This window comes from Anas acuta, chromosome Z (genome assembly GCF_963932015.1).
Source record: "Anas acuta chromosome Z, bAnaAcu1.1, whole genome shotgun sequence".
Classification (NCBI taxonomy): domain Eukaryota; kingdom Metazoa; phylum Chordata; class Aves; order Anseriformes; family Anatidae; genus Anas; species Anas acuta.
In genome coordinates, this window is record NC_089017.1 from 5,610,978 (window position 1) to 5,635,802 (window position 24,825).

Sequence of the window (24,825 nt, forward strand, 5' to 3'; positions counted from 1 at the left end):
GCTTAGATGCCATTTGGTTAACTCTAGTCACAATAGCAGTAAGTCTGTGTGGGAGCCTTAAGGACCTTGATTTACCATGCCAAGTAGTTACCATGGTATTTGCAGTGTGTTCCCTTCTAATTTTAGGAGCTTCAACAAATACTATGTTTAAAGATAGATAGCACAACGTGATAAATGTCACAGTTTTAACAGTGCTGCTGTTTAGATTTTATCTGTGTCTATGATTCAGCAGATAATATGCTGCTGGGCATTAGAGTTGATGCTACTTTGAATCTTATCTATGTCTAGGTGGTTGTTTTAATTGCCTTGGAATAGCAGGAAGAGGTAAATGAATTGATGACTGTATCCAGATCAAATGCAGGAGATCACTCAGTACTGGCATCCGTGTGCTGTTTTATTGGTTGATGTCAAAGCTCAACATATGCTGGATGAGGAGAATCATTTAAAAGTGTGTGCAGTGCCAGTCTTTTTACATGCCTTTTTTTTTTCCTCCATGTGTGGGTCATTTTTTTAGAGCTTACTACTCTAAAAATTGCTGAAATCTTCTACCCTCTGTAACCCAATGGAAAGTTAAATCCGCATATGCATGACAACAATACCCATTACTTACCAAGCTTTTTTACAAGAGATTGCTACGACAATTGAGGTGCTCAATTTTGAGGGTTGAGGGTGCATGTGTTTTTTTTATAGTTAAGTTAACTTGTTATAGTGGGAGAAAGATGGTAGGGTAGTTTTTAAGAGCCTACCTAGCAGCAGACGTATGAGAAGTCAGATGTTCAGAACACTAAAATATTTCAGTGGGTGCAAGATACACAAGTAGAGTTTAGGTCAGTATTGTATAGGTTAGTAATTGCTGTTCCTCTACTGCTTGGCTTGTTGGACAGATTTGTTTGCAGCTGGTGTTCATTAGGTGCCCAGTGTCTTTTATGGGATCACAATTCCACCATAGTTTCAAAGGTTGGTTATGGAATCAAAAACATGTGTGTATCAGTTGTCATAGTGTTATTGTAATCCATGACATAAGCTGAGGCAGATTGCATACAGCTGAGCAATACAATAATTTCCACAGACTCAGTAAAGTTTATTAAAAGCAGCTTAAACAAGTTTTAAAAACTTTAAGGCTGCAATAACTATTTGAAATAGCTTCTCTGTGCTTATTTACAGTGGTGGATGGAAAAGTACATTAACTTAAAGCCATATTTAAGGAGATGTTGTGGTAGTTCTGACCCAATTTGGAAGTCCAAATTTAGAACTGTATTTTAGAAAAAGACAAGGTTGAAAAGACTTTGGGTTTTCATTATAAGCACTATTTAGGTCATTACTAGGCTATGTCACTTGGGCTTCTGCTTAGATTAATGACCAGTTCTTAGAGCATGTTCGTCACCAGGCAGGTGTCTTGTTTCTTTCTGAAAATCATCTTTTTGTATATTTTCATCCTTACCTTTAGGAAACATGTTACAGAGAACTTGCCTTTCAATTAAGTTTGAACACCTATGAAAATACAAGGAGCTGATCTTTCTGCTCAGTTCAAGGAGTTGCAGGCTTGATGCAGAGACTCCCCATGTATGGTGTCTGGCAGGATGAAGCTTGATAGGAGACTCCAGACATTGCTGCAAGTAAAAAAAAAAAAAAAAAAAAAAAAAAAGTTGTATCAGCAAGCACTAATGAATTGTGCTTCCCTTGGCTTTACATTCTATTCCTATTTTGTTATAATCCCAGATCCCTTTCCTTATAGCTATGTTGAGCAGGCTAGTAGGTATTCTTCTTCATTTGCCCTCTAGACTTACCTTCGATGCCCTCAGCCTCTCTTGCCCTTAACTCTGGACAGAAAGCAGTATGTATCCTATCTTCAGTTGGTTCTGAGTTGTCTGGTTCGATGGGTACATAAAAGACATGTGGCTGCAGACTTTCCAAGAATGGTAGCTAGTTTGGAGATCTCTTCTCCATCTAGCTGGTAATTTTTCACACAGTGTGTTGAAATGCAGAACCTTTGAAAATAAATTTGTTATGAACTCATTTCCCTAGGAAACAGCCCAGTAATGTGAGAGGGAAGATATTTTTGTAATCTCCAGTGCAATTAAGACAAGGCTTTAATTCTCCATTTAGACATAATTTGGACTATAGGTGGAAAATACTGGCTTTCTAGTAATCTTTCTTTGTAAAGGCTGAGACTGAGCATCTATTTGAACAAGTTAGAATGGTAGACAGGTTTTAAGAGTTCCATTTTAATAGAAGAATTGTGGGCTCAGCTACAGATTTGCTGTCCATACCATTTTTTATTTATTTTTTTTAGGAAGGAACGCAGTCTTAAATGATGAGCACTAGAAGTTACTGGATGCAAACGGGGCTTTGCTAGGTTTCTTGGCCTAGGCACAAAATGACTCCCTCATTTTAAAGTAAAATCCCCTTGAAGTTGTATTGTCTGAATATATCTGTGCACAAGGCCTTAATGGTGGGTGTGAAATCATTGCCTGGAACAGATTGCATTGTCAGTGGGCAGTTTGCAAGAGGCAAGTTTATTCTCTTACTACAGAAGACTAACTCAGTTAAAGTAAATGTGGTGCCTCCTGCTAGCAGATAACCAATATTTTACTAGGACATGCAGAGCCACAGATGATATACATTCCTGTTAATCCTTTGGGAATGGTGCTTTTGCATAGCTAACCACTGCGTTGTCACCCAAAAGGTTCCATTTGGTTGCTCAATTTTCCTTTCACCTGCTGAGCTTGTTATCAAGCTCAGCATCTTTCAGTAATCTCTGTGGTTATATGAGATTGTTTCAGTGTTGTTTTTTAGTCTTTACCTTTGGAGACCACCATGTTTGTAAATGTCACTGGAACTCTGAATCCTCAGCCTCCTCTGTTCATTGCGTGGCAGGGACCATTTGGTTGTCTTGCTTTCTTTATTCTCTAGGTACTGCAGATGCTGAAAATGGCACTCTGATGAAATACTGCTTGTTTCCCTGCTCAGTGACCAATGTGAAATTTATATTTGAATTAAAATTGATGCCCCGTGGCAAGCACCTTTTGGGAAGCTGTGTTAATATAGCTAAGGATGTAAAGCTTAGAATCACTTTATCTGCTCTTTGTAGTTAGAAGAGCTGCATGATTAATTTGTGCAGCCAGTGTTGTAGCATTGGGTAACGGCAAAATGATTGTACTTGTTAACAAGCTTCATGCAACTAAGAACAGAAAATTCATTTCTTTGTTCTTAGACAGCAACAGCTGGATCTCACGGCATATTCTTGTGCTGTTGTGCTTAACTTATAAACTGCTAAGGATTTTAGCCTTGTTCTCTTACCACTCTGATTTTGCTTTCAGTGTATTTTTTGCTGTCTTTTTTTTCTCCCTGACTAAAGAGCCTTGGTATCATTTAAAAATTCATCTGACCTGAAAAGTTTTGTTATCTGTTCCCATTGAGGCTGGCCACAGCAGACCTCCCAGTTGGATGCTGCCATTTCTAGACACTTTCATTTGAACCACACCCAAATCTTCCTGCTTTTAAAGCCAGACCATTTCCTGAAGACTTATTTCCTGAAGTGTATGTAGTTACAACTCTTTGTGGGCTTCTCATACTGATTACTGTAACTATTTTTTTTGATTTTCCAGAAAACCATTTTGATTTTTTTTGGCACTTTGCTCCTCAGAAGCTAAAATGTTTGCAGGTCCTAAAGTTCTGCTGATCTGTTCTTCTGTCCTGTACATTTTCCCACCTCCTGCACTCTCATCCCCTACTTCTGCAAGCTGCTCTGCCCTTTTTGTCTGTCCTCTACCACTGCATAAAATATTCTCTGCACCAGACTGTGAAACTTTACAGGCCCTTCTTGAGGGCTGCATCTGCAATTGTGCAGAAGGGAAACTGCTCATAGAACATGGCTATATAAATATTCGCTAGACTCTTTGAACCATAAATATTTTTTTTAATATCAAAGCACAACGAAACTACTTAAATCTGGGCTTGACTTGACCTACTTTTAAATCTGCAAAATATTGTTGATACCTCTGCTACCTCACTTCAGTCGTTTGTTCTTGCTGTATCTGCTTCTTGCTTTTTGTCTTTATTAGCCTGTCAGCTCTACAAAGCAGAGGCTGTCTTCCTCTCTGTAAGTTGCCAAGCACACAGCAGAGTCATGATTGCACTGGGGCCTCTGGGCTCTCCTGTTCTTCAGGCAGAAAATATGAGAAAACAATATAGTTTAAGAAAACATCTTCATGTGAAATGGGTGTGTTGAATGATAGGGTTGTGTTGGCTTCTTACCTCTCTAATCCACACAGTGCATTTTAGAGATGGACAATCTATGTCTGAAGGCAGTATTAATGGAGTGAAACTGAGGTCTGGGTGTATCCTGCAGGGTTAACGTCCTGATAATACCTTTCTTGAGATGAGAAGTTGATAGGAAAGAAATATCCACGTGGATGTGCGTGGTGGTTTTACTCAGGTCAGCAGCCAAGTTCCACCACAACAGCTCTCTCACTCGCCCTCCTCCTAGGAAAAGGGGGAAGAAAATATGATGGAAAGGGCTCGGGTTGAGATAATGGCAGGGAGATCACTCACCAATTATCATGATGGGCAAAAGAGACTCAGTGTAAGGAGATTAATAAAATTTATTGCTTATTAATAACAAGCTAGAGCAGTGAGAAACAAAAGAAACTAAAAACACCTTCCCGCCATCCACCCTCTTCCACCTCCTCCTCCCAAGCAATGCAGGGGAACGGGCAATGGGGGCTGCGGTCTGTCCCTCTCCCTCATGGTCCCTCTCTGCCCCTGCTCCCCGTGGGGTCCCTCCCATGGATGCCGTCCTTCCCAAAATGAGCCCGCGGGGGCTGCCCACAGGCAGCAGCTCTCCAAGCACTGCTCCCACACGGCTCCGTCCCACGGGGTCCATCCCCCAGGAGCAAACTGCTCCAGCACGGGTCCCCCATGGGTAGAGGCAGCTCCCCCCAGACCCCCTGCTCCTGCGTGGGCTCCTCTCCAGGGGCTGCAGCTCCGGCCCGGGGCCTGCTCCTGCGGGGGCTCTCCATGGGCCGCAGCCTCCTCCAGGCCACATCCACCTGCTCCAGCGGGGGCTCCTCCACCCATGGGGGGGCTGCAGCGTGGAGATCTGCTCCCTGTGGGACCCATGGGCTGCAGGGGGACAGCCTGCTCCACCAGGGGCCTCTGCACAGGCCGCAGAGGAACTGCTGCTGCCTGCCTGGAGCACCTCCTGCCTCCTGCTGCACTCACCTGGGGGTTGCAGGGCTGCTTCTGACTCCTCACTCTCCCAGCTGCTGTTGCACAGCATTTTTTTTCTCTTCCTTAAATCTGCTCACCCAGAGGCACAAACAGTATAGCTTATTGGCTTGGCTTTGGTCTGCAGCAGAACCGTCTGAAAACAGGCCCTTATCTGACATGGGGCAGTTTCTGGATTCTTCTCACAGAAGCTACTCCTACAGCCCCCCACTACCAAACCCTTGCCACATAAATCCACTACAATATGACACAAATGGGCATTAAAAAAACCCTTATGGGTATTTACCAGACTCTTTTTCTCTTCATGACCGTAGATTCACTAATATGAACTAGCAGTGTCAGAAGGATACAGCTTTTTATTTTGGCACTTTCTGTACTCTAAACTTATTATCCTTACTGTGGGTTCCTTTTTCATATCTTTGTTTTGTAAACTGCTGGACATAGTTTTATGGGTGTAGACTTTGTAAGTCTTCTGGTATAACCTTGCAACCCTTCGAGGTTCCTGCACCCTCATGAGGGTTGCCATGTCCCTCTAGCATTCCAGCAGTGGGAGCTGAAGTAAGAATCCTGCAACAACTGATTAACCAATTCAGCACAAATGCCTTTTTATTTTTTCCCCACATCAGAGTACAAATCACTGACTTGAACATATTAGGGTCATTTTTAGATGTTTCTTTTACTTTCTGCCTGCTTTTTTGGAGGACAGGATGCACATGTATTACTCTGTCCCAGACCTCAGCCAGCATCTTAGCCAGTTTGGGCCAGCATTCATAGACAGCCAGAGATCTCAAAGTTATTAAAAAACATAGAAAATGATTGCTAGAAGTTTCAGCTAGATTAGAGGGATACAAATTATTAACTTCATTGTGGTAGACTATAACATAAATTCTGGAGTTGTCTTCTATGCTTAGCCACCAATATACTGATCAGTGTGCATGTATCAGCATGGCACTGTGCACAGGCATCAGAAGTAACAACAACTTTGTGTTTCCCCTCAGCCCAGTTGATAGCTGGGCATGGGAAGATGTCAGAGCACTGACAGCACAGGGGGGATATGTTTGAGTCTGGGGAAGGCCAAGGGGGAATGTGATAGAAGAGCTGGAGGTAGCGTGTGGGATAGGGAGCAAGTCAGCAGAACCAGGCTCTGCTGGTTCCACTGCTCCTGCAACTACTGGCATTAGGTAGGAAACTCCATGGAAAGAAATTCATGATTTTAATTTTTTCTTGCAGATACAGTGTGCTGTTTCCTAAAAATGTTTCTTTGATACCCTGAAGTATCAAAGTAACCTTTTTAAACATAAAATGGCACGACTGCAAACATCAGAAGAATGTAGATACAAAAGAAAAAGTCATTTTCTGAGTCACACAACAAAGAGAACCTGGTTTCCAGTTCCTCACACTCTGAAATGGGCATGAACACGTTTGATAGTTTCTTCCCTATGACAAGGTCTCAAAGAGTTTTTTCTTTGCATCCTCTTGGAAAAGCTGTGGGAGCTCGGCTGTGTGGTAGACTGGGCAGACACATGTATGCACACATTGTTAGGAAACCACTCTTCACAAAAATGTAGAAGAAGTAGGGCAGGCATCTTTAGAAACTTGCCAGCTCCTGTAGTAATGAAGGGGAAAGTTTCTAGCAGCAGAATGTGTTAGCCACAGTCTGATGGAGCCGGGTTGCTGTCACTAATCAGATGCTATTTTTATTAGCTAGAAAGCCTGCTATCAGTTAAGCTCAAGTTGGCCAATGTTTGTGGTTCTGTTTTGGGGTGTGCTGTAAAAGGTGAGCCAGTGTTGACCCAACTGTCTTCCTTCACTGAAAGAAAAGACTGTGGTTCCTACAGACTTAGATGAAGATGTTTTGTAGGTAAGCCACCAGCCTAAGTCTTTCAGCTGCTGTAAGTGAGTGATAAGGTGCTCTCGCTGGCATGGGAGCAGCATGAGGAATATGAATTGACTGGTCTCTTAAAAACAATAGAAGTGTGGTAAAGTAGAAGTTCCAGTAGCTCAGCAAATGCTACTGCAAAGTCTGCTGTGGCACTTAGCAGTGAGTTATGCTGTTGCAGCCCAAGTGAAGGGTGATAGGCACTTGGAGAGTATGGGACAATGCATGTGGAACCTGAAGTAGATTTAGGTCTAAACAGTAAACGTTTTCCTAAAGGAAAGAGGAAGTTTTTGAACATTGGTAGTAAAGACAAGTAAGATCAAAGCTGTCTTAACAAAGAACTGCAGTGACAGAAGGTGAGGTCTGAAGAAGTCAGGAGTTAACTTGTTGGTGCTTTGTAAATGCCACTGTGTACTGATCTGTGTTTTTAGGCACATGTGTCCTTCTGAACGTTTAAGGTACTGCCAGGATGTACATTTGTATACTGTGTCAGGAACAGAGGATTTCTTTCATGTGCTTATGATGTGTTGCCGGTATGCACTCAGATAAACTAGAGAGCTACAGAAAGCAGCAGTCCAAGCATTCCCTGCCTGTGAACTCTTGCTGCATGTTTTTGTTTGTTTGTTTGTTTTTTCTCAGAGGAAAACATCCTTGAAGTTGAGAAGGAGGAAGGGAAGAAACATTGAACCTTCTTTCTTCTGATCTCTAAATACAGCTTTGATTTTACAGAGAAGGAAGGAAACAAGGATGCTTTCTGTCAGTGATCAAAACTGCCTAGAATTGCTACTAACTTTCACGATAGTAATTCCCAGATATCCCTCTTCACTGGAAAAATCCCTAGAAGGTGCAGGGTTTTCTGTTATGCAGCCCTGGATCACAATAGTGGCAATAAGATCCCAAATGATTTCTTGGTAAGGAGCATGCAAATGCCAGTCATGCCATATCCTATTGACCGGGTTTAGCAGATCTCTTCTGACCCATTTCTTCCTTCTCCCTGTTGCTTAGCAACAGATGCAGCATGTTAATGTTAAAAAGGCTGGAAAACAGGCCTTCAGCAGAAGTTGCCTGTTTTCATAGGTTTTATTTCCTTGAGGGCAGACATTTGTAGTGGTTATGGTGAGTAATCACCCTTGTCATGGTCTCATGTGAGCATTCAGATTGCTTTATTGTATTGCATGCCCTGTAAATGAGCACAGCTTTTATTATAAGGTCTTTTTACCCACTTCTGACATCCAGGAGCCTGTTTGTGTCTACAAAAGGTGTATGAGCACCTACAAAGAAAGGGGGCTGCAAATTCTGCCTGTGCATTAGGGTGAAAGGTGCAGATTCAGCAAACAGTACAATGCTTTTTTTTTAATGGAAATCTCTTTACTGATCTGCCTAAGACACGGGGAAAGTATCAGTCTCAGCTGTGAATAATAGACAGAATCAATTCCAGTAATTAAATACCAACTTTGCAACTAATATATCCCACCCTTTCATCCCACGCACAGGTAATGTTTGTATGATCTGAATATAATGTATTGTACATTAACACACTACTGCTTCGTGACTGTTCTGAAATAAGAAAACTATCTCCACCTGGGTTATTTATCTTTTTAATTAAAAAAGATAATGAAAAGTGTTTGTCATAGGTGTTGACCATGCAGTCCTAGATACTGTATGAGTGTAAACAGAAGTAGCCTTCAACACATACAGCCAAACAGGAGATCGTGTATGGGGAGGGCTATGAGAAAGCAATGTGATGCTTATCAGTGTTTTTTTGGGGGGAGTGTGCAGGCTGAGTTTACCAGCCTAGCGATCATCTAGCTTTTGCAAGCTTAACAGCAAAACCAGCAACAGTGAAAAGAATTCCCCGGTTCGGGGAGCTGCTCCTGAGAGTGAGGAAGAGCAGAGGAGTCACAGCCACTTAGCAAGTCTGAAGTTGGTGGCTGCGGTCAGGGCACTCTCCTTCAGTGTGCATCTGAAGTGCAGTATCTAACACATCACAGGGACATTCAGAGTTCACCAAAAAAACATTGTGTGATTCCTATAGGATTCTGTGCTTTTAAATAAAGTAATTGTTTTTATCTTGTGTATGCATTGCTCTGTAGTTAGTCAGGCAGGTCAAAGGGATTGTAAAGCATTTAGTGTAGAAATGTCTTCAATATTATATTTGTCTTGTTATCAGTGAGTGCCATAATTCCTCTGACCGGATCAAGGTGCGAGTGTGGGATGAAGACGACGACATCAAGTCTCGTGTCAAACAGAGGCTGAAGCGCGAGTCGGATGATTTCCTGGGACAGACAATCATTGAAGTCCGTACACTGAGTGGTGAAATGGATGTGTGGTACAACCTTGGTGAGTGGGGCTTTGGGACTGAAAACATGTCGTGTATCAGTTTGGGAACATGTGAGAACTATCTGGGCAGTTTGTAAGAAAGGACAAAAAAAAAAAAGCCTGCTTGACTAGATGATTTTAAGGGACATGATGATGCTGCAGAGCAGCTGCAAGGCTTTTGTCCCAGTTAAAATGAAGTTCAGGAGTATAGCCTGTCAGAACAGTGATGTTTTTTCTCTTGTTAGGCTCTGGAAAGTAGAATGGGTAAATGCTTGGAGCAGGGCTGGAAGTAAAGAACAAATTTCACATCAGTCAGCTGTATCCTTAGAAAAGGGATCTGAGCAACATCTTCTTGACATGCTGGCATTTTCTAAGTGGCCGTGGTAAAATCTTGTCTTGGCTGTGTGTGTGATATACTGAACTCCATCGCTTGCTGTCATACGAGTCTTTGTCTAGAGAGGTTTGCAGTACAGTCCTTGGTGGTTCTAGTTCAGCTGACTGGATCAAAGCCCAGGGACCCTATAGCATGTGCTCTCAGAAGGGCTGGCTTATTTGTAAAGAAGTATATGTTGTTCTAGCTAGATGTGTCATATCTAGAGTGTATCGTATCAGTGATTTCCTGATATCTACTTAGTCTTTAATGTTTTGAAAGAAAAAAGTCAGAAAGTTTTCTCCATGGTAATATGAAGAAGAGGTTGGACTAGGTGATCTTGGAGGTCTCTTCTGACCTAGACGATTCTGTGATTCTATTAATTATAAATTCAGCCTGAGCTTCCAGCAGTTTCTGTTAGTGTTGGCACACCAAAGATGCCTATGCTCTGAATGTGAAAAATCTATGTAATTGTTGATGATTTTTCCTTCTAGAGAAAAGAACGGATAAGTCTGCAGTGTCTGGGGCTATTCGTCTGCAAATCAACGTGGAGATCAAAGGCGAGGAGAAAGTGGCTCCATATCACATTCAATACACTTGCCTTCATGAGGTAAGGAGCAGTTCAGCTCATTCAATGTTATGTTCCTCCTTTCTGTCAAAGAAACAATTTTCTGACCTCTATTTCCTTAGAATGTTCCTTCTTGCCCTAGGTGAGCCTTCTTTTTGCTGCTGCACAGGTCTGGAAAGTCACTGAATCATCAGACCTGCATTTGTACAGAAGGCCAGGAAGGCTTTAGGCTCGCCCCCCCATGCTGAATGCTGGCTGGCTCAGTCTGTCCCACTGCCACAGCTGTGCTGCTGTCAGGCAGTGATCAGACAGTGGTCCAACTCGTAGCCCCCACTAGTATAACATGAAGAAACTTAGGAATTTCCTTAGCTGATGTGTTCAGCATGTACTATACCTGTGTCTTTCTTTAGAGAAAGCCTTCTAAAATGTCAAACTACAGACCAGATCTGTTTCAGAATTAAACATTGCACATTCCTTTTGGGATCCCAGATATACAGCATTTCCATGGGAGATGCTGTGTTTTTTACTGCTACTTGTCTCTGAACATCGTGAACAGAACCACTTGTGTATTGCGTGCAGCAAGGAGCAGTTATATCATTGCAGTTTCCACCTGGACAGTTGGTCTGTGATGCATGATGAAAAGTTACATTTTCTACCTTAGCTGCTTTTTGAGTAAATTCTGTTTGGGTTAGGGTTTTGACTCTGGCCTGTGAGCAGTGCAGATACTGTTGGTATAAATTCCTCGTACCACTGGTGTGTAGCTATGAACAATTATTGGGGAATGGAAGATAAGCTGTGGTTGCTGGGTACTGATCTATCTTGAGATGGACTAAGACAGGCAGGCAGAGCTGTAGAAGTTGGGAGAAATTCAAAGACTTATGAGAATGTCTGAGAGATGCATGGTGCTCAGTCTGTTTATCAAGGAGAAGGCATGTGACAGGATTAGTCTTTAAGTGCCTGAATAGGGAAGAGTAGCAATAGCCTCTTTCACCTTATAAATAAGGATATCACAAGGTCCAGTGAAGTTTAAGCAAATTCAGATTAGAAAAGGACAGATGTGTCACAGATGAAAGTTCAGCTACAGGAACAACTTATTTTTCCAGACAAAGGGCGTGATGATCCCTGCAGTGTCTTTTGGCTTTACCGGGAAAGAGACAGACTAAGCTTAAGTGAACACAAGTTTCTTTTAGAAGTGTGTTTTGTGTTCTTCAATATAAATTTGCTGTTTTTTAATTCAGTGACTGCTTCTGCTTCATAATCCATTTCATTTTTATCCTGATGCGTAATCACTTGCTTCCGCTCATTTTTGGAAGTATGTCTCTTTTCAAGTGTCACCTTCTTTCATTTGTACATCATAAAATGAAGATGATTTACAGCTAGAATAATTTAATCAGGAAAAATAGTTGTTTAATGCAGTGTCTTCTAACTCCTAATTAGATCATTAGACTTTTGCATCCCTTACTACCAGGGAGCCAGCTGTCTGAAAAGCTGATGAAATCTGTAAGAGACATAAATTTGAGGATTACTGAGAAACCCACTGAACTGAATTGCAATTTCTGCACAGCAATAATAGCTTGAAAGGCTTTCCAGTGTTAGATAAGGCAAAAGGTTATGATGAATAATAACACAAGTGTCCAGTTGTTAATGGTGATTTTAAGGACGTCCTTTAAAAAAATATATATGTACTGTTCCACTGTATAATAATAATTACAAAGCTGATACAGGGCTGTTACCTCAGCTGGATTAAATAGCTTGTCCATGTTAAGTCATTCTTTTGAGGACAGAAGTGTGTAGGTTTCAGGAAACTAATTAGCCTGACTTCATTGCATTGATGCACTCCTCTGCATCATTCACAATGTTGGGTGGTTAAAGTTGTAGGTATGTGTGTGGAAAAATTCAGCTGGGAGTATGCAAGAAGAAAAGCAAGTCAAAGCACAAAAATACATAGTGGGTAGGGAGAAGGAAAGAGGGAGGAGAGCAAAGAAATGTGTGTTAGTGCCTCGTTCTTGGCAATTCCAAGCTGGTCATGAAACTCACTTGGCAGCTTCAGCAGCTTTGCATATAATTTCTTTCCTGTTTTGTATTTCAGAACCTCTTTCACCATCTCACAGATGTGCAAGGGAGTGGAGTGGTGAAGATTCCTGATGCCAAAGGAGATGATGCCTGGAAGGTGTATTTTGATGAGACAGCTCAAGAGATTGTGGATGAATTTGCGATGCGTTACGGCATTGAATCAATATACCAGGCCATGACGTAAGATGCATTTAGTGTTGTCTTTTAATGCAGAAATTTGCTTTATCTAATTGATGTGACTGTTAAGGTGAAGTGTCTTGGTAATGGAATGCTAACATTAACATTAACAGCTACTCCTTAAGGGGCTTACTGTGAGCAGACAGTGAGTGACTGCATGTCTCAGTCTCTGATTTCTCAAAGTCAAGAAATTCTTGTCTGACGAAGTGCTGGAATTTAGGCTCCATCTGGGCAGCTTGTGTGAGCACCTTTATCTTTAAAATTAATTCTGAAGAATTACACCAACTTTGTGAGTGTAAATGATTGTATTTTATTATTGATAGCTTACTCTTGTTTTAAGAGTCTAAAATCTCTATTTGAAAAATCTGATATTAAAAAGAATCCCACTGAAGATTTTTGGTGATGTGAAAAGGGAAGAGGTTTTGTGAAACTGTTTGTCCTACAGGTTTGTTGTGGCTATTGATACAGTCTTGAGAAATCACTGTTCTCCCAGTCAGAGGAAATTAGAGGGATGCTAGAGGGATTTACAGGAAGCTTTAGTAATGGAGCACTAATTTGTCCTGTTTGAATCTATGCTCATGCAATTCTTGATCATCAAGAGCATTTTTCTTGTCACTGTACTTTCAGTTGGATTTGGGATTAGCCATTCTGCTTAAGAACTAGTAATGCTATGGTTAGCTCATTTCTTATTTTAAACATAATATTAAATACAGCAGACTAACGTGAAAATGTTCACTTATGAACCTGAAAGCTTTGGGTGTTTCAGTCCTCTGATGAGATATGATTATTGTCACCTTGTGAACACTTTTTTCTGCCTGCTAATTTAAGTCAAGATGGAAAGCAATTGGAAGGTACTTCCGGAGGTCTAGTCCTGGCTCATAGCAAGGCTAACTTGGAAGTTGGACAAGACTGCTTAGAGCCTCTCAGTTACTTGAAAATCTCTGAGGAGGGAGATCCACCATTTCTCTGGGCTCCTGCTCTTGGGTTGTATTATTTTGGAGAAGAAATTCCAGGTTGAAATCCAAGTTAGAAAATCTGGTGTGGAATTTCCTATCCTGTAACTGCTACATATTGTTGTTCTATTTTTCATCCTTCTGAAAGGATTTTTGCCTGGCTCAGTCCTCTTGATGATCCCCCCCCTCTCTATTTAAGTAGTGCGGACTTTGATGAGATCCCCACGCCTTACACTTTCTCTTCTTCAATTAGACAAACCCATTTTATGTGTCTGTCGTTTACATGAGTGCTTAAAAGAACAATTTATATCATGTAGCCACCAAGTTAACATTGGGGCATAGCTATCATGTTTATCTGAAATATTGATTTGTGTGTTTCTGTGAAATTGTCTCACTGTGGCTTTTTTGGTTATAATTATTTGTAGGTTAATGAACACAGAAGCTAATGTCTGAGTCCCTTGGGGAGAAAAGTACATTTAGAAGATAGTTCCCAAGTTTAGTTTGGGAATTCAGTGAGGGTTCTTGTATGAAAGGACTGCTTAAAAATTGCCAAGTTCTCCCGTCTGTTGGAATGAACTTGACTTGCCAGGTCTCGTAATATCAGACCTCTTAAGCTCTGATTATTTTTTCCCCTTATGTCTAACAGATTATCTTTGATTGTTTAATCATTTCACAAGCCTGAATGCTTCTGGCATAATTTTGAGATTTCCTGCAGGATGGTTTCTTGCACTTTAATGAGAGCAGTTAAATAGGAAAAAGCAAATGAGCATGCATGCTTCCTGCAGGCTGGAAGGGTTAGCCCTAAGGAGTCACTTTTCAGTGCAGCACAGAAATAATAGTGTGTGATCTTGCTGTGCTTGAATGCTTTGCAATCGCTGCTGCCTTATGTCACCTCAGAACCTGTGGCTGCCTCAAGTAGCAGTAAATTATATAGATTTCTGTGTGCCAGGCTTGGCTCTTGGACTTGGCATCAGAACCCAGAGTATTACCTATGTCACAAGCTATTGGCAACATATTGTTGGGTTGAAAAGCTCTTTCATGCTGTGGAAAGAAATGTAGTAAAAATGATTTTTCTCTTTTTTTTTTTTTTCTCTTTTTTTCCTAACATATGTATTGTTTAGATGTCATCTTTTGTGAAAAACTGGAAACAAAATGCTGGGGATTTACTAAAAGGGAGAAAACAAAACTTGTGCCTGTTGAGGTTGCTACCTAGAGCAGGGTGGCTATTAAAGGGGTAGGAAACTTGGCTGAGTTGTGTTGTGGAAACCATAGGCATGTCAAGAAGCACTACATAGAAGAGTCCAAAATGACTATACTGAACTTTCCTTTTGCAGGCATTTTGCATGTCTCTCCTCCAAATACATGTGCCCAGGTGTGCCAGCTGTGATGAGCACCTTACTTGCCAATATCAATGCTTACTACGCGCACACAACTGCCTCCACAAATGTGTCTGCTTCGGACCGCTTTTCAGCCTCCAATTTTGGGGTATGTTTGGTGATACAACTGGATTTCTCTATTTTGCCTATGGTATTTCTGCCTGTCAATAAATAAGTTGCTCTGTTTAAGGAAGATTATATCCATGAGAAGTTGGAAGCTATTGAGCCCTTCTAGACTAGACAAAGCAGAGTTTATTGTCATCATCACACATTTTAGATATTAATCAGTGTGATGCATATTGTGATGTTTAGTCTTCATGTTCAAATTGCACTGGAGCACAGATGGTATGGAAATTAGAGAATTGTATTACATTCTGCATGTTGATGCTGTTGATAAAATATACCGTGTAATCTGATGGTTTCAGAATTTTGTTTTTAAAAACAGCAACTGCTTAAAGGGAAATAAAAAGTCTGTCCCACTAATGGTTCAATTGTTTTCCATATAACGTGTTGGAGTTGAGCATTCTGGAAAAGTACCTAGAATAGCTCAAGCTCCTTTGCTAGACTGAGAAATATGTACATTGAGGGAGGAGTCTTTTCACAAAGCCAAGCCAGAATCTAGCTGAGAGACCTCAAGAAAATGGCAACAAGAACTCTGCAGTGCTTGTCATTGAATTGATACATAAGATCTTGGAGCTGTATCATTGTTCCAAATTCGACCCTTTTCTGACTGTTCCCTTACTCATTTCTGAATAAATATTTTCTCTTAAGCATACAGCTGGTACAAACTGTTAGCAGAAATCAGAAGGGTTTTGTTCTACTTCTATTTCAGAGTGATAAAGGAATGTTTTTCTTCTACTTCTAATGTTACACAAACTTCAGAAGTAATTACAGTATAAGAATAAATACACAAAACAATGTGTCAGTATTGCTTCCTCCCACTCTCCTGGATTTATTGGTTTAGATTAGAGATCTGTCACTAGTTCTCTGATATTCTGCATCTTACTGTGAACATGGATTGGACAGTGATATGTGATACGTTTTTTGCTCAATAGAAAGAACGATTCGTGAAGCTTCTGGACCAGCTTCATAATTCACTTCGGATTGATCTCTCAATGTACAGGGTGAGTGGGAATAAACAAAATCTTTTCAGGCATTTGTGATAGGCAGAGCGGAAACACACTGTTTGGATTTTTCTCATGTCTCTGAGTTTTTGGTTACTTTGTCTCTTATGGAATTATATTTTGTTTTTCCTCGTGGGTAGAATTTAAACCACATTCTTTCTTCCAATGTAACTTCCTCAAGGCTTCTAAAGTAATCTGAGAATTGTGAACTATGCTTATCTCAGATATTCTCCCAGGAATGCAAACTGATTGGATTAATTTGTTTGAATTATTATCTACTACTTCAGGTATCTTGTACAAAGGGAAAACAGACTTGTTCTTCTTTGTGAGAGAAATCTTTGAGAGGACCCCCAGCCATGTTGTCACTTATTTCAGGTCTGGCAGACTCGAATCACTATCCCTGACTCTGTATCTATAAGATGTGTCTTCAGTTTGAAGACCCTTCCCACCCACACCCACAACCCTCACACACACACACTTCACCACACTGGGGAAGGAATAAGTTTCAGATGTTTTACATTAATCCTCCAGGCTTCTTAGGCCCTCTAGTTCCTTTCTTTGCTACTCCAGAGTCAACATAATCTTAATAACAAGTCTGTTACTGGGCTTTTTTTTTTTTTTTTCTTTTTTTTTCAAGTCCTTTATTTTAAGTAGTGACTAATTCATTGAAAATTTGAAATATGATGGCAAAATGTGAGCTTTGATTTTTATTTATATATTAAAAAGCAGATTCTGTTCTGGGTGGTACATTTATCTGGAAGACAGTAAAGCATACAGAAAAGGGGAATGTGAGTAGACTAATAAGAGAAGTGCATTAGGAAGACAAGCAAAAGGACAGAAAGGGCAAGGCACAAAAGAAGATAAAAGGAATGTTGTGTAATGAGCGATCCTAAAAGACAAGGTGCAAAGAGAGCACTGAGCAGCAGAGGGAAAATTATCAGGGTATGGCAACAGGAAGCTGTACTTTTGATGCCTTTTATTTGTTTGGTCTTCAATAAAAGCTGCTTTGAGGTGGCTAATGCAAGTAAACTTTGGACAACCAATTAAGATCTTTGGTAAAAGACCAGGAAAGATTTGTGCACTTTCAACAATTTTGATGTTTTTGAATTGGCAGTGTATTTAGACAGCAAATGTCTGGAGCTGTCTGAGTCCTCTTAGTGATTATTTTAAGACCCTGGGAGGACAGGTTAAGTTCTGAAAGGAAAAGGTATTTCAGCTTCCAGCTTTCAAGAGAGGATATGACATTTTGCAGTTTAAATTATCTGCGTTAAGTCCCTCACCCCTGTGTTGATTCAAGCTATTTGGAAGCACTTAAAACAATCAATAAACAAGGAAAATCAACGCTAGATTTGTGAAAAAGAAAGTGTTGAACCGGTGTTTTCTCTCCAGGGCAGGTTGATGGGCTTTGGGGAGAAGAGGTAGGAACATCTCAAGAGCAGCTTGAAGTCACACTCTGCATAATTATTTTGAAAAGTTTTTTGCGAACAAGTGAAGTTATTCTGTATGCACGTCAGTAGCTCTTTTCTCTTGGTTCATTCCTAGCTGACATAAACACAGATAGATAATATTATAGGTATTCAATATAGATAATACTATATTTTCCTGATTATTATCAGGATTATTCAGTATTATGATTATTATCATCAGGATTATATAAGTATAATAATATTGATTATCAAGATCATGTCCTTATCAAGAACATGTGTTCATTCCCCAACATTCATCTAACATTTTGTGTTTAAATCTTGATTTTTGGTAAATGCCCTCAGTGCCAGAAGGAGACAAAGACACAAACTCACTCACTCACACTTTTGTACCAGCATCTGGAAAGAACAGTCAGACTTCTGATTTCAGTGGAACCCAGAGACCAGAAGGGGAAACAACAGTTACAGACAGCAAGGTGCTGGGGATAGTATGTAAAATGAGTACATGAGAGCAAAAGAGGCACTGGAGGATAAATGCTTCCCTTGGTGGATTGAATCTGAGAGGGGACTGAGTGGTTATGATGAATTCTGACAGTGAAGAAGAGTTCATTTCCTCTTCTCAACCCAGTTTGTTTCTCTGCAGAGGTTTCAAGTATACCACACCTTTTGCTGTCTCAGAAAAGACAAAAAGCACTCATTAAGTGCAGAAAGGGAAGGACCTGTGCACGCAACCTCAGGCAGCACTTAGGGCTGATGGTGGTGAGGCTGTTGCTCATTGCCAGCTCCTTCTACAGCCAAGGAAAGTTCTCCTGCTGCTGGGGTTTGTCCGTGTCCTGGCATCCACAGACTTCATGTTCATATGAGAAGCTATTTAATTAAGCAAACATATGAGCTCCTTCAGCAAAAAGGCCATATTTACTGAGCATTGTTTTGACTGGTATACGCTTCTCGAGCAGAAAATGTTTCCAAGACACTTTCCTTATTTAGAACGTGCTTGAAGCTTTGCATGGATCTGACTGTGCTTTCCAACAGGATTTCGCTTTTTTGTCAACAGAATAACTTCCCAGCCAGCAGTCGTGAACGGCTACAGGACCTGAAGTCTACAGTAGATTTGCTGACCAGCATTACTTTTTTCAGGATGAAGGTAGTGTAATGGATGGGGATGGGAATGGGACATCCTCAGTTCCTGCTCCAAGATTTTTTTTTCCAATTCTTAAACTATTATATGCCAGCGTGCTTTAGATATGTAAGGAAAATGAAGGTTGTCTGCTGACCATGCATGTATTCACTGTATTTTGCTTCATGAAGATGAAAGCTGTTTTTCCCCTGGGGTTCTTCAGTCATAAATATGGTGTGCACACACACCAAAAAAAATTGGAGAGGGGCAGGAGGAAGTTTTTCCTGTAAAACTGTCTACAGCATTTATCAGTCGTAACCATCTCTTCACCATCTTTTATCTAGTAAATATTTTAAAATGTCTTTCTTGCAGGGTAAGATACTGAAATTGGATAGTATCTGTAAGAAGAGATCCAGGAGAGTTGTTCTGCATGCTGATATGCAAGTTCTATCATTACATTTATTGTTCCGGCAACATGTAATGAGATTATTTTTAACGCTTGATTTTTTAACCCATTGTTTTAACTAGTGTTATAGCAGTTTTTAATCTTATCAAAAACAAACCAAGATTTTCATTTGAGTTATTTGAGGAAGAGCTTAAAATTCTGATCTTAAATCCTTTAGTAAATAGTATTTTAGAACATTCAAAATACAGTCTTCATTCAGACAGTATGTCTGCATTAAAAGTTTGGTTTATAGAAATACTCTGAAAATTATAGAGGTAGTGATAATAAAATTGTCTCAGAGTATAGTTTCATGGAGTGATGCCCAATTATCTGTTGTGGTAACCTGTGGTATTTTTCTAAAACAATGTAACAATGAAATAATTAAAAAAACTGTTGTTACAAGAGGGGAAGGCCTATCAACGGGCATGTTGCTATGAATTCTAATGTGATTTATATTCAGTAATGCTGGTGAAGGAAGATGTCATAAAACTTACTGTATTTAAAAGCACACAAGTGTCTGGTCTTCAACAAGACTTTCCAGATTAGATGTAATGTCCTCTGATGGCCCGTTGCATGTTCTTCCAGTGGATAAAAAGATTGTTCACTGGCTTTATAGCAAAATCCTATAAATTTAGCAGAAACTGCATGGGCTTGGCTCAGATTAATCAGACATTAATCTGTGTGATTTATTTATTTGGGAGATTTTTCCTTTACATGTCAAAATCTCTCTTACGTTCTAAGTGATCCTGAAGGGACATAAGTGTTGTCACTCCTAGTTTATACCTGGAGAGGAAGCCAAAGAGACTGAGTGGAGTTGCAGATGTTTTCAGGTCACTTACATCACAAGTTGCTGAAAACAGATTTGCTGATTCCTGGGTAGTTCCAAACAGGTGACTTGTTCTTTCCTGGTTTGGTTTATGAACAGTACTTGAGCTATTCTTCCTGTCTCTGTGCAGGTTCAAGAGCTGCAGAGTCCACCTCGAGCCAGCCAGGTAGTGAAGGACTGTGTAAAAGCTTGCCTCAACTCCACCTATGAGTACATTTTCAACAACTGTCATGAGCTGTACAGTCGCGAGTACCAGACAGATCCTGTGAGTAGCTAATAAGTAGGCAAAAATGAAAGTTTATGATTTTACTAAGATAATTACGCGAATATTAATTGACATAAAAAGCCAACGTAAATAAAATTTTGACTTGTTCTCTTCTGAACACACAAAACTTGTAATCAATTAACGAGCACTAATGAGTAAGTAGAAGATGATAAATGTTTTACAGTAATCACACTACAGTTTGTTTTCCTAGTCTCAGCTACTTTATTTCCTGAGCAGATATTTCTGAATGGAAACTTTGATGCAACTTCGAGTGAGCAAAAACTAAGTAGGCTGATCAAGGAGACTAGCTTTGATAAGCCTCAAGCAGTGAGGTTTTGTCTTCAGTTCTGGCACTCTGTATACTGCACTGGGCTTAGGATCTACCTTCAGACACAAACTCTTTCCAAATCCATGAGAGCTCCCACTCCGTGGTAATGCATACAGAATGTGTCAACACAGAAATAGTCATCAACTCAAGTGCTTAAAGTGCAAGTATTTGGAACGAGCTTAGAGCAAATGATGTCTCAGGAGGTTTCCTGAAGCCTGACCTGCTAGCGTCATGGTAAATGCCAATAAAGGGGGATTAGCCACCAGTAAACAGCATGATTTGGCAAGTTACCTTGTTTCATATTAGATGAAGCAAGTTGCCAGTAGACGTAATGTAAACTCTTCAGAAGAAAGTCCTCTCAGGTAATTACTGTTTGAAGTTTGTAAGGAGCAACATGATCTCCGTTTGTCAGCTTTTTCTTTACCCTTTAAATTTACACTGGTTTTCCAATGGCTTCTTTCACAGAACAAAAATCAGGATCTTCCTCCTGAGGAACAGGGTCCCAGTATCAGAAACTTGGATTTTTGGCCAAAACTCATCACTTTAATAGTTTCCATCATAGAAGAGGACAAGAATTCTTATTCTCCAGTACTGAATCAGTAAGAATCTTCCATGTCCTTTATGGTTAATACTTGTCTCTCTGTGTGCTCTGCTTTATTTGTTAAACTGCTTTCTATCTCTTCTGTCATTTGTGTATTTATAGAAGTACTTATCTTGTCTGTCTGTCTTTCTGTCTTATTTGTCTCTGTCTATATAAATAACTCTTTTTGATTGGGATGGAAGAGTTTCAAAAGGTTCAGTTACGATGGCGTTCGAGCACAAACACCCTGATTATTACAATCCTGAACTCAGGGAGGCACGTGAAAATGGGGTGAGAGTTCTTTTGTTATTTTTTTTTTGGATGCACAGTAATGCACACAATGGTGCCATGGTGACAGTACCTTACTTCGTTATTTAGGAACACGGTGTTCTGTGCTGCACTGGGAAATTGCATTGGGTGGGGTTGGCTCAACACTGCAAACAAAGCTGAGTCTGGGGTGTTTAACTTCCAACATTCTTCCAGCCATCGAACAGGGCAGAAGAGAGGGAGGTAGCTGTGAAGGTATCTATACCCAAGCGGTTAGATTATGATCATTGATCTAACATGACATTAACACATGATTACTGCTCACCCATCAGCCTAGTAATCATAGAGAAAACAAAAGAAAAAAGAAAAAAAAAAGCTGAAATAGAACAAGAAAGTGAAAAAGATGCAAGGTGCATTGGGATCACATTCTCCAAATTACTGTATATGTCTGTTCTAGGGGAGATATCCAGGGCGGATGTGAGTTAAAATGAATCTCAACAGCAAAGCTGTTTTCAGTCTGCTTAATCTTTGCCATACATTTGAGGCCATGATCTCCAAAATCTAGCTGGTCATTTCTTTGGGTGAAGGAAGTATCTGTAATGTTGAGATTTTCAGCTTGTAGATTAGTTCAGTACTGAGTATAGAGGGACCCTTTGCTTGGATAAATGCCAAAGCCTCTCTGAAATGTCCCCTCAGGTTTCCTCAGGAGCTTGCTGTTGGTAAGATCAGCGCGGAGGTGATGTGGAGTCTTTTTGCCCAGGATATGAAATATGCCATGGAAGGTAAGAGAATTTCTCACTGCTGCCAGCTGACTTGCTGCTGACCTCTAGGTCTCAATCTATTCAGTATAACTGAGGCTTAAATACATTAGTAGCACCACTGTTTGGAGCAGGGATTTCTAATGTGTTTTTTTATGGACAGATGTGGATGAGAATTGCGACTGAAAACTGCATGACATGGTCTCTAGACCTTGTGTCAGGCTGCATTGCAAGCTATTTATTGTTGTCCCAGCTGCTTTGAAACTAGAATTTCACTTTGGACTGAAGCTATGATGGCTAAGATCAGCAGCATCTTCTTTCTGCAGTGTACAATGGCAGAAAAGCCTAGAGCAGCAGGTGTACACTCGTGTCCCTGGGTGATACAGTGTAAACTGTTTATGCTGTTGGTGGAAATGTGGTGCTAGAATAAATCCTGCTGCAGACAACTTCATTTTAAATGAGTCCTGGCATAATTCCACCAGGCTCAGAGTAAAAGAGGAATTTTACTGTTTCTGAACACAGGGTAGGCATGAGCCCAACAAACTCCCAGAAGGAAATTCTGCCACTCTTCTAAGAGTTCATTACAATTTCTGAATTTGTTTTTTGACCTATAAATTTATTTGCAGAGTACAGACTGCTTCTTACAAGGTTCAGAAAGTATCCAGCTCCCACTCTCTCTGCAACTGTGGTAGCAGTTGTTTTCTCAATATTTTGCCCAAGTGTTTATAATCATCCCTAAGGTGACAGTCTAAGAAAACAAAAGTGTTTAGTGGTGCTTACAGCATGCTAGCTGTAGTTCATATTCCCAAACCTGGTCAAGTTAGACTCTTATTTCAGACCGCTAAAAAAAAAAACAACACCAAAACATGGAGTTTCTCTGTAGGTAAAGCAGATTGACTCCATCTATTTCTTAGTCTCTGTCAATGTGCTGTGGGGACACCTTTTGCAAGCTCTAGGCTTGAGTTTAGCAGGATGCAGATCTAGATGAAAAGTATTCTTTTTGGTGTTAGGAACTTTTGATACACGCTTGTACCCCAGTGTCTTCCTCTTGTGAGATCGTGTTGATGTAAGAACAAGTCATTAGAAAGAAAGGGGCCAAGACCTACTGCATCAAAGTGTCTCTTTTGTAGTGTCTGGCACTGCTGGCTCGTGTTAGAAAGAAGGCAACTATGCTTACTTCATGTTCGCTTTCTCTAGAAACCATTTGTTCCTGCAAACCCTTTAGGCTCCCCTTTCCATTTTGTTCTTATTTAGCCCTGTACACTCACCCACAGGAATTCATTTTGCACTTCTAGGTGTTGAAAGTGCCCTATTTAACTCCTTTCCTACCAGCCACGAGAACTGCAGCTCTCCAGATCTAGTTGCTGCCTTTTTTTCCTAAGAATCCCTTACCCCATTGCGTCTAAAATGCATCTGCAAAAAAAAAAATACTGATTGCATGAACCTGACAGTTTTTTTTCCGTTTTGAATGGCTTTATTTGGTTGCCAGTGCCAAGGTTAACTCTGCCTCCCAGGTTTTCTCTGCTCACATCTCATACCTTGTCCCCTTTAGACCTTCCCGGTGATTTTGTCTTCCCTTGTGCATCTGGGCTTACTCTACCTTTTTCTGATACACTTCTGGTCAGTTGTGAGCTTCTTTGAACAGGGATTGATGTAATGTTTCCACGTGTGAGTTCATCAGTGCATAGCAAATAGTTGTTCAAAGAGCATCCCTCCTCAGAGTGTTTTTGGTGAGAAGGGTTGACATAAAGGCATCTGATGGATGGGAAAGGTTTTACATTTTGAACAAAAGCTGAAAAACTGCGTGGGGTGCGTGTGTATGTTTCTACCGTAGCTATGCAAGTCCTGCAGGAGGATTGAACAATGATAGAGTCTGCTGAGGTGTGCGTCTCTTCCAAATATATATTCAAGAAAATCCTCAGGGTGCAGAATTCCATTTGAGTTGAGCATGTTTTCTCACTGTTTCGCTCTCCAGAAACTTATGAACATAACCTTTAGAACAAGCTCTACAATAATTCAGTTATGGACTTCAACACATGTATTTTCAATACATGATTGAATTAGCTCACTGCTTTTTTTTTTTTTTTTTTAAACAAAAAGGAGGAAAAGGGATTAAAGGAAACAGATTAAGTGATGTGAAGGATGATGATTAGATTTGCTGTCATCAACTCTTGTCTCTGTCATTTTTCAGTCTGAGTCACTAATTTCTCTACCAGTTTAACTGCATCAAGAGTTTTAAATTCCTGTCTTTGCCAGTTTGTGGAGTAGTCCCTGGGCACACTTCTGGTATGTTCTGACATCTGCATGCCTCAGGTGCTCTCTGCAACAAAAGCTGATCTGTTTTGTGGAGATACATGCACATGAACCCAGAATATAATACCTGCTCCTAACTTTATTAATGGTGTTTTCCCTTGTGTTCTGTTCCTAAGTTCTGGATAACATGAGCTCATTCACCTCACCAAGTGGTAAGTTTGTGCTTTTTGGTAGAGTATATAGTTTTAAGTAGGCAAAGACGTTCAGCACCTGTAGTTTTAGTACTTTGGATGTAGTTGCTAATGTTAGCGTTAGTGTCCTGTAGTTTTATGCCAGTGATGAGCAGATCTGCAAAGACTCAGAAGACTGTACTACTGCTGCAGAAATGGAGGTTATGTGCAGCTTAAGAGAATCCTGTTCTGATGAGTATATCTAATTGTTTTTTGATGGTACCCAATATGCTGAGCAGCTCTGGGTGAGAGCCCCTTTGTTGG

General features: G+C 40.4%; 1 protein-coding gene across 6 annotated transcripts in view; it reads left to right on the plus strand.

Moving 5' to 3' along the window:
* The window catches only part of UNC13B (unc-13 homolog B), a 211,783-nt gene that overhangs the window by 138,319 nt on the left and 48,639 nt on the right, over nt 1-24,825 (plus strand). For all 6 annotated transcript variants that reach the window (XM_068666536.1, XM_068666537.1, XM_068666538.1 and 3 more), the window contains 9 exons: nt 9,279-9,448; nt 10,292-10,407; nt 12,455-12,618; nt 14,903-15,053; nt 16,000-16,068; nt 18,547-18,636; nt 20,011-20,145; nt 20,939-21,072; nt 22,017-22,102. In XM_068666536.1, coding sequence (XP_068522637.1) covers nt 9,279-9,448; nt 10,292-10,407; nt 12,455-12,618; nt 14,903-15,053; nt 16,000-16,068; nt 18,547-18,636; nt 20,011-20,145; nt 20,939-21,072; nt 22,017-22,102 — 1,115 coding nt within the window. The remainder of the gene's footprint in view (nt 1-9,278; nt 9,449-10,291; nt 10,408-12,454; nt 12,619-14,902; nt 15,054-15,999; nt 16,069-18,546; nt 18,637-20,010; nt 20,146-20,938; nt 21,073-22,016; nt 22,103-24,825) is intronic.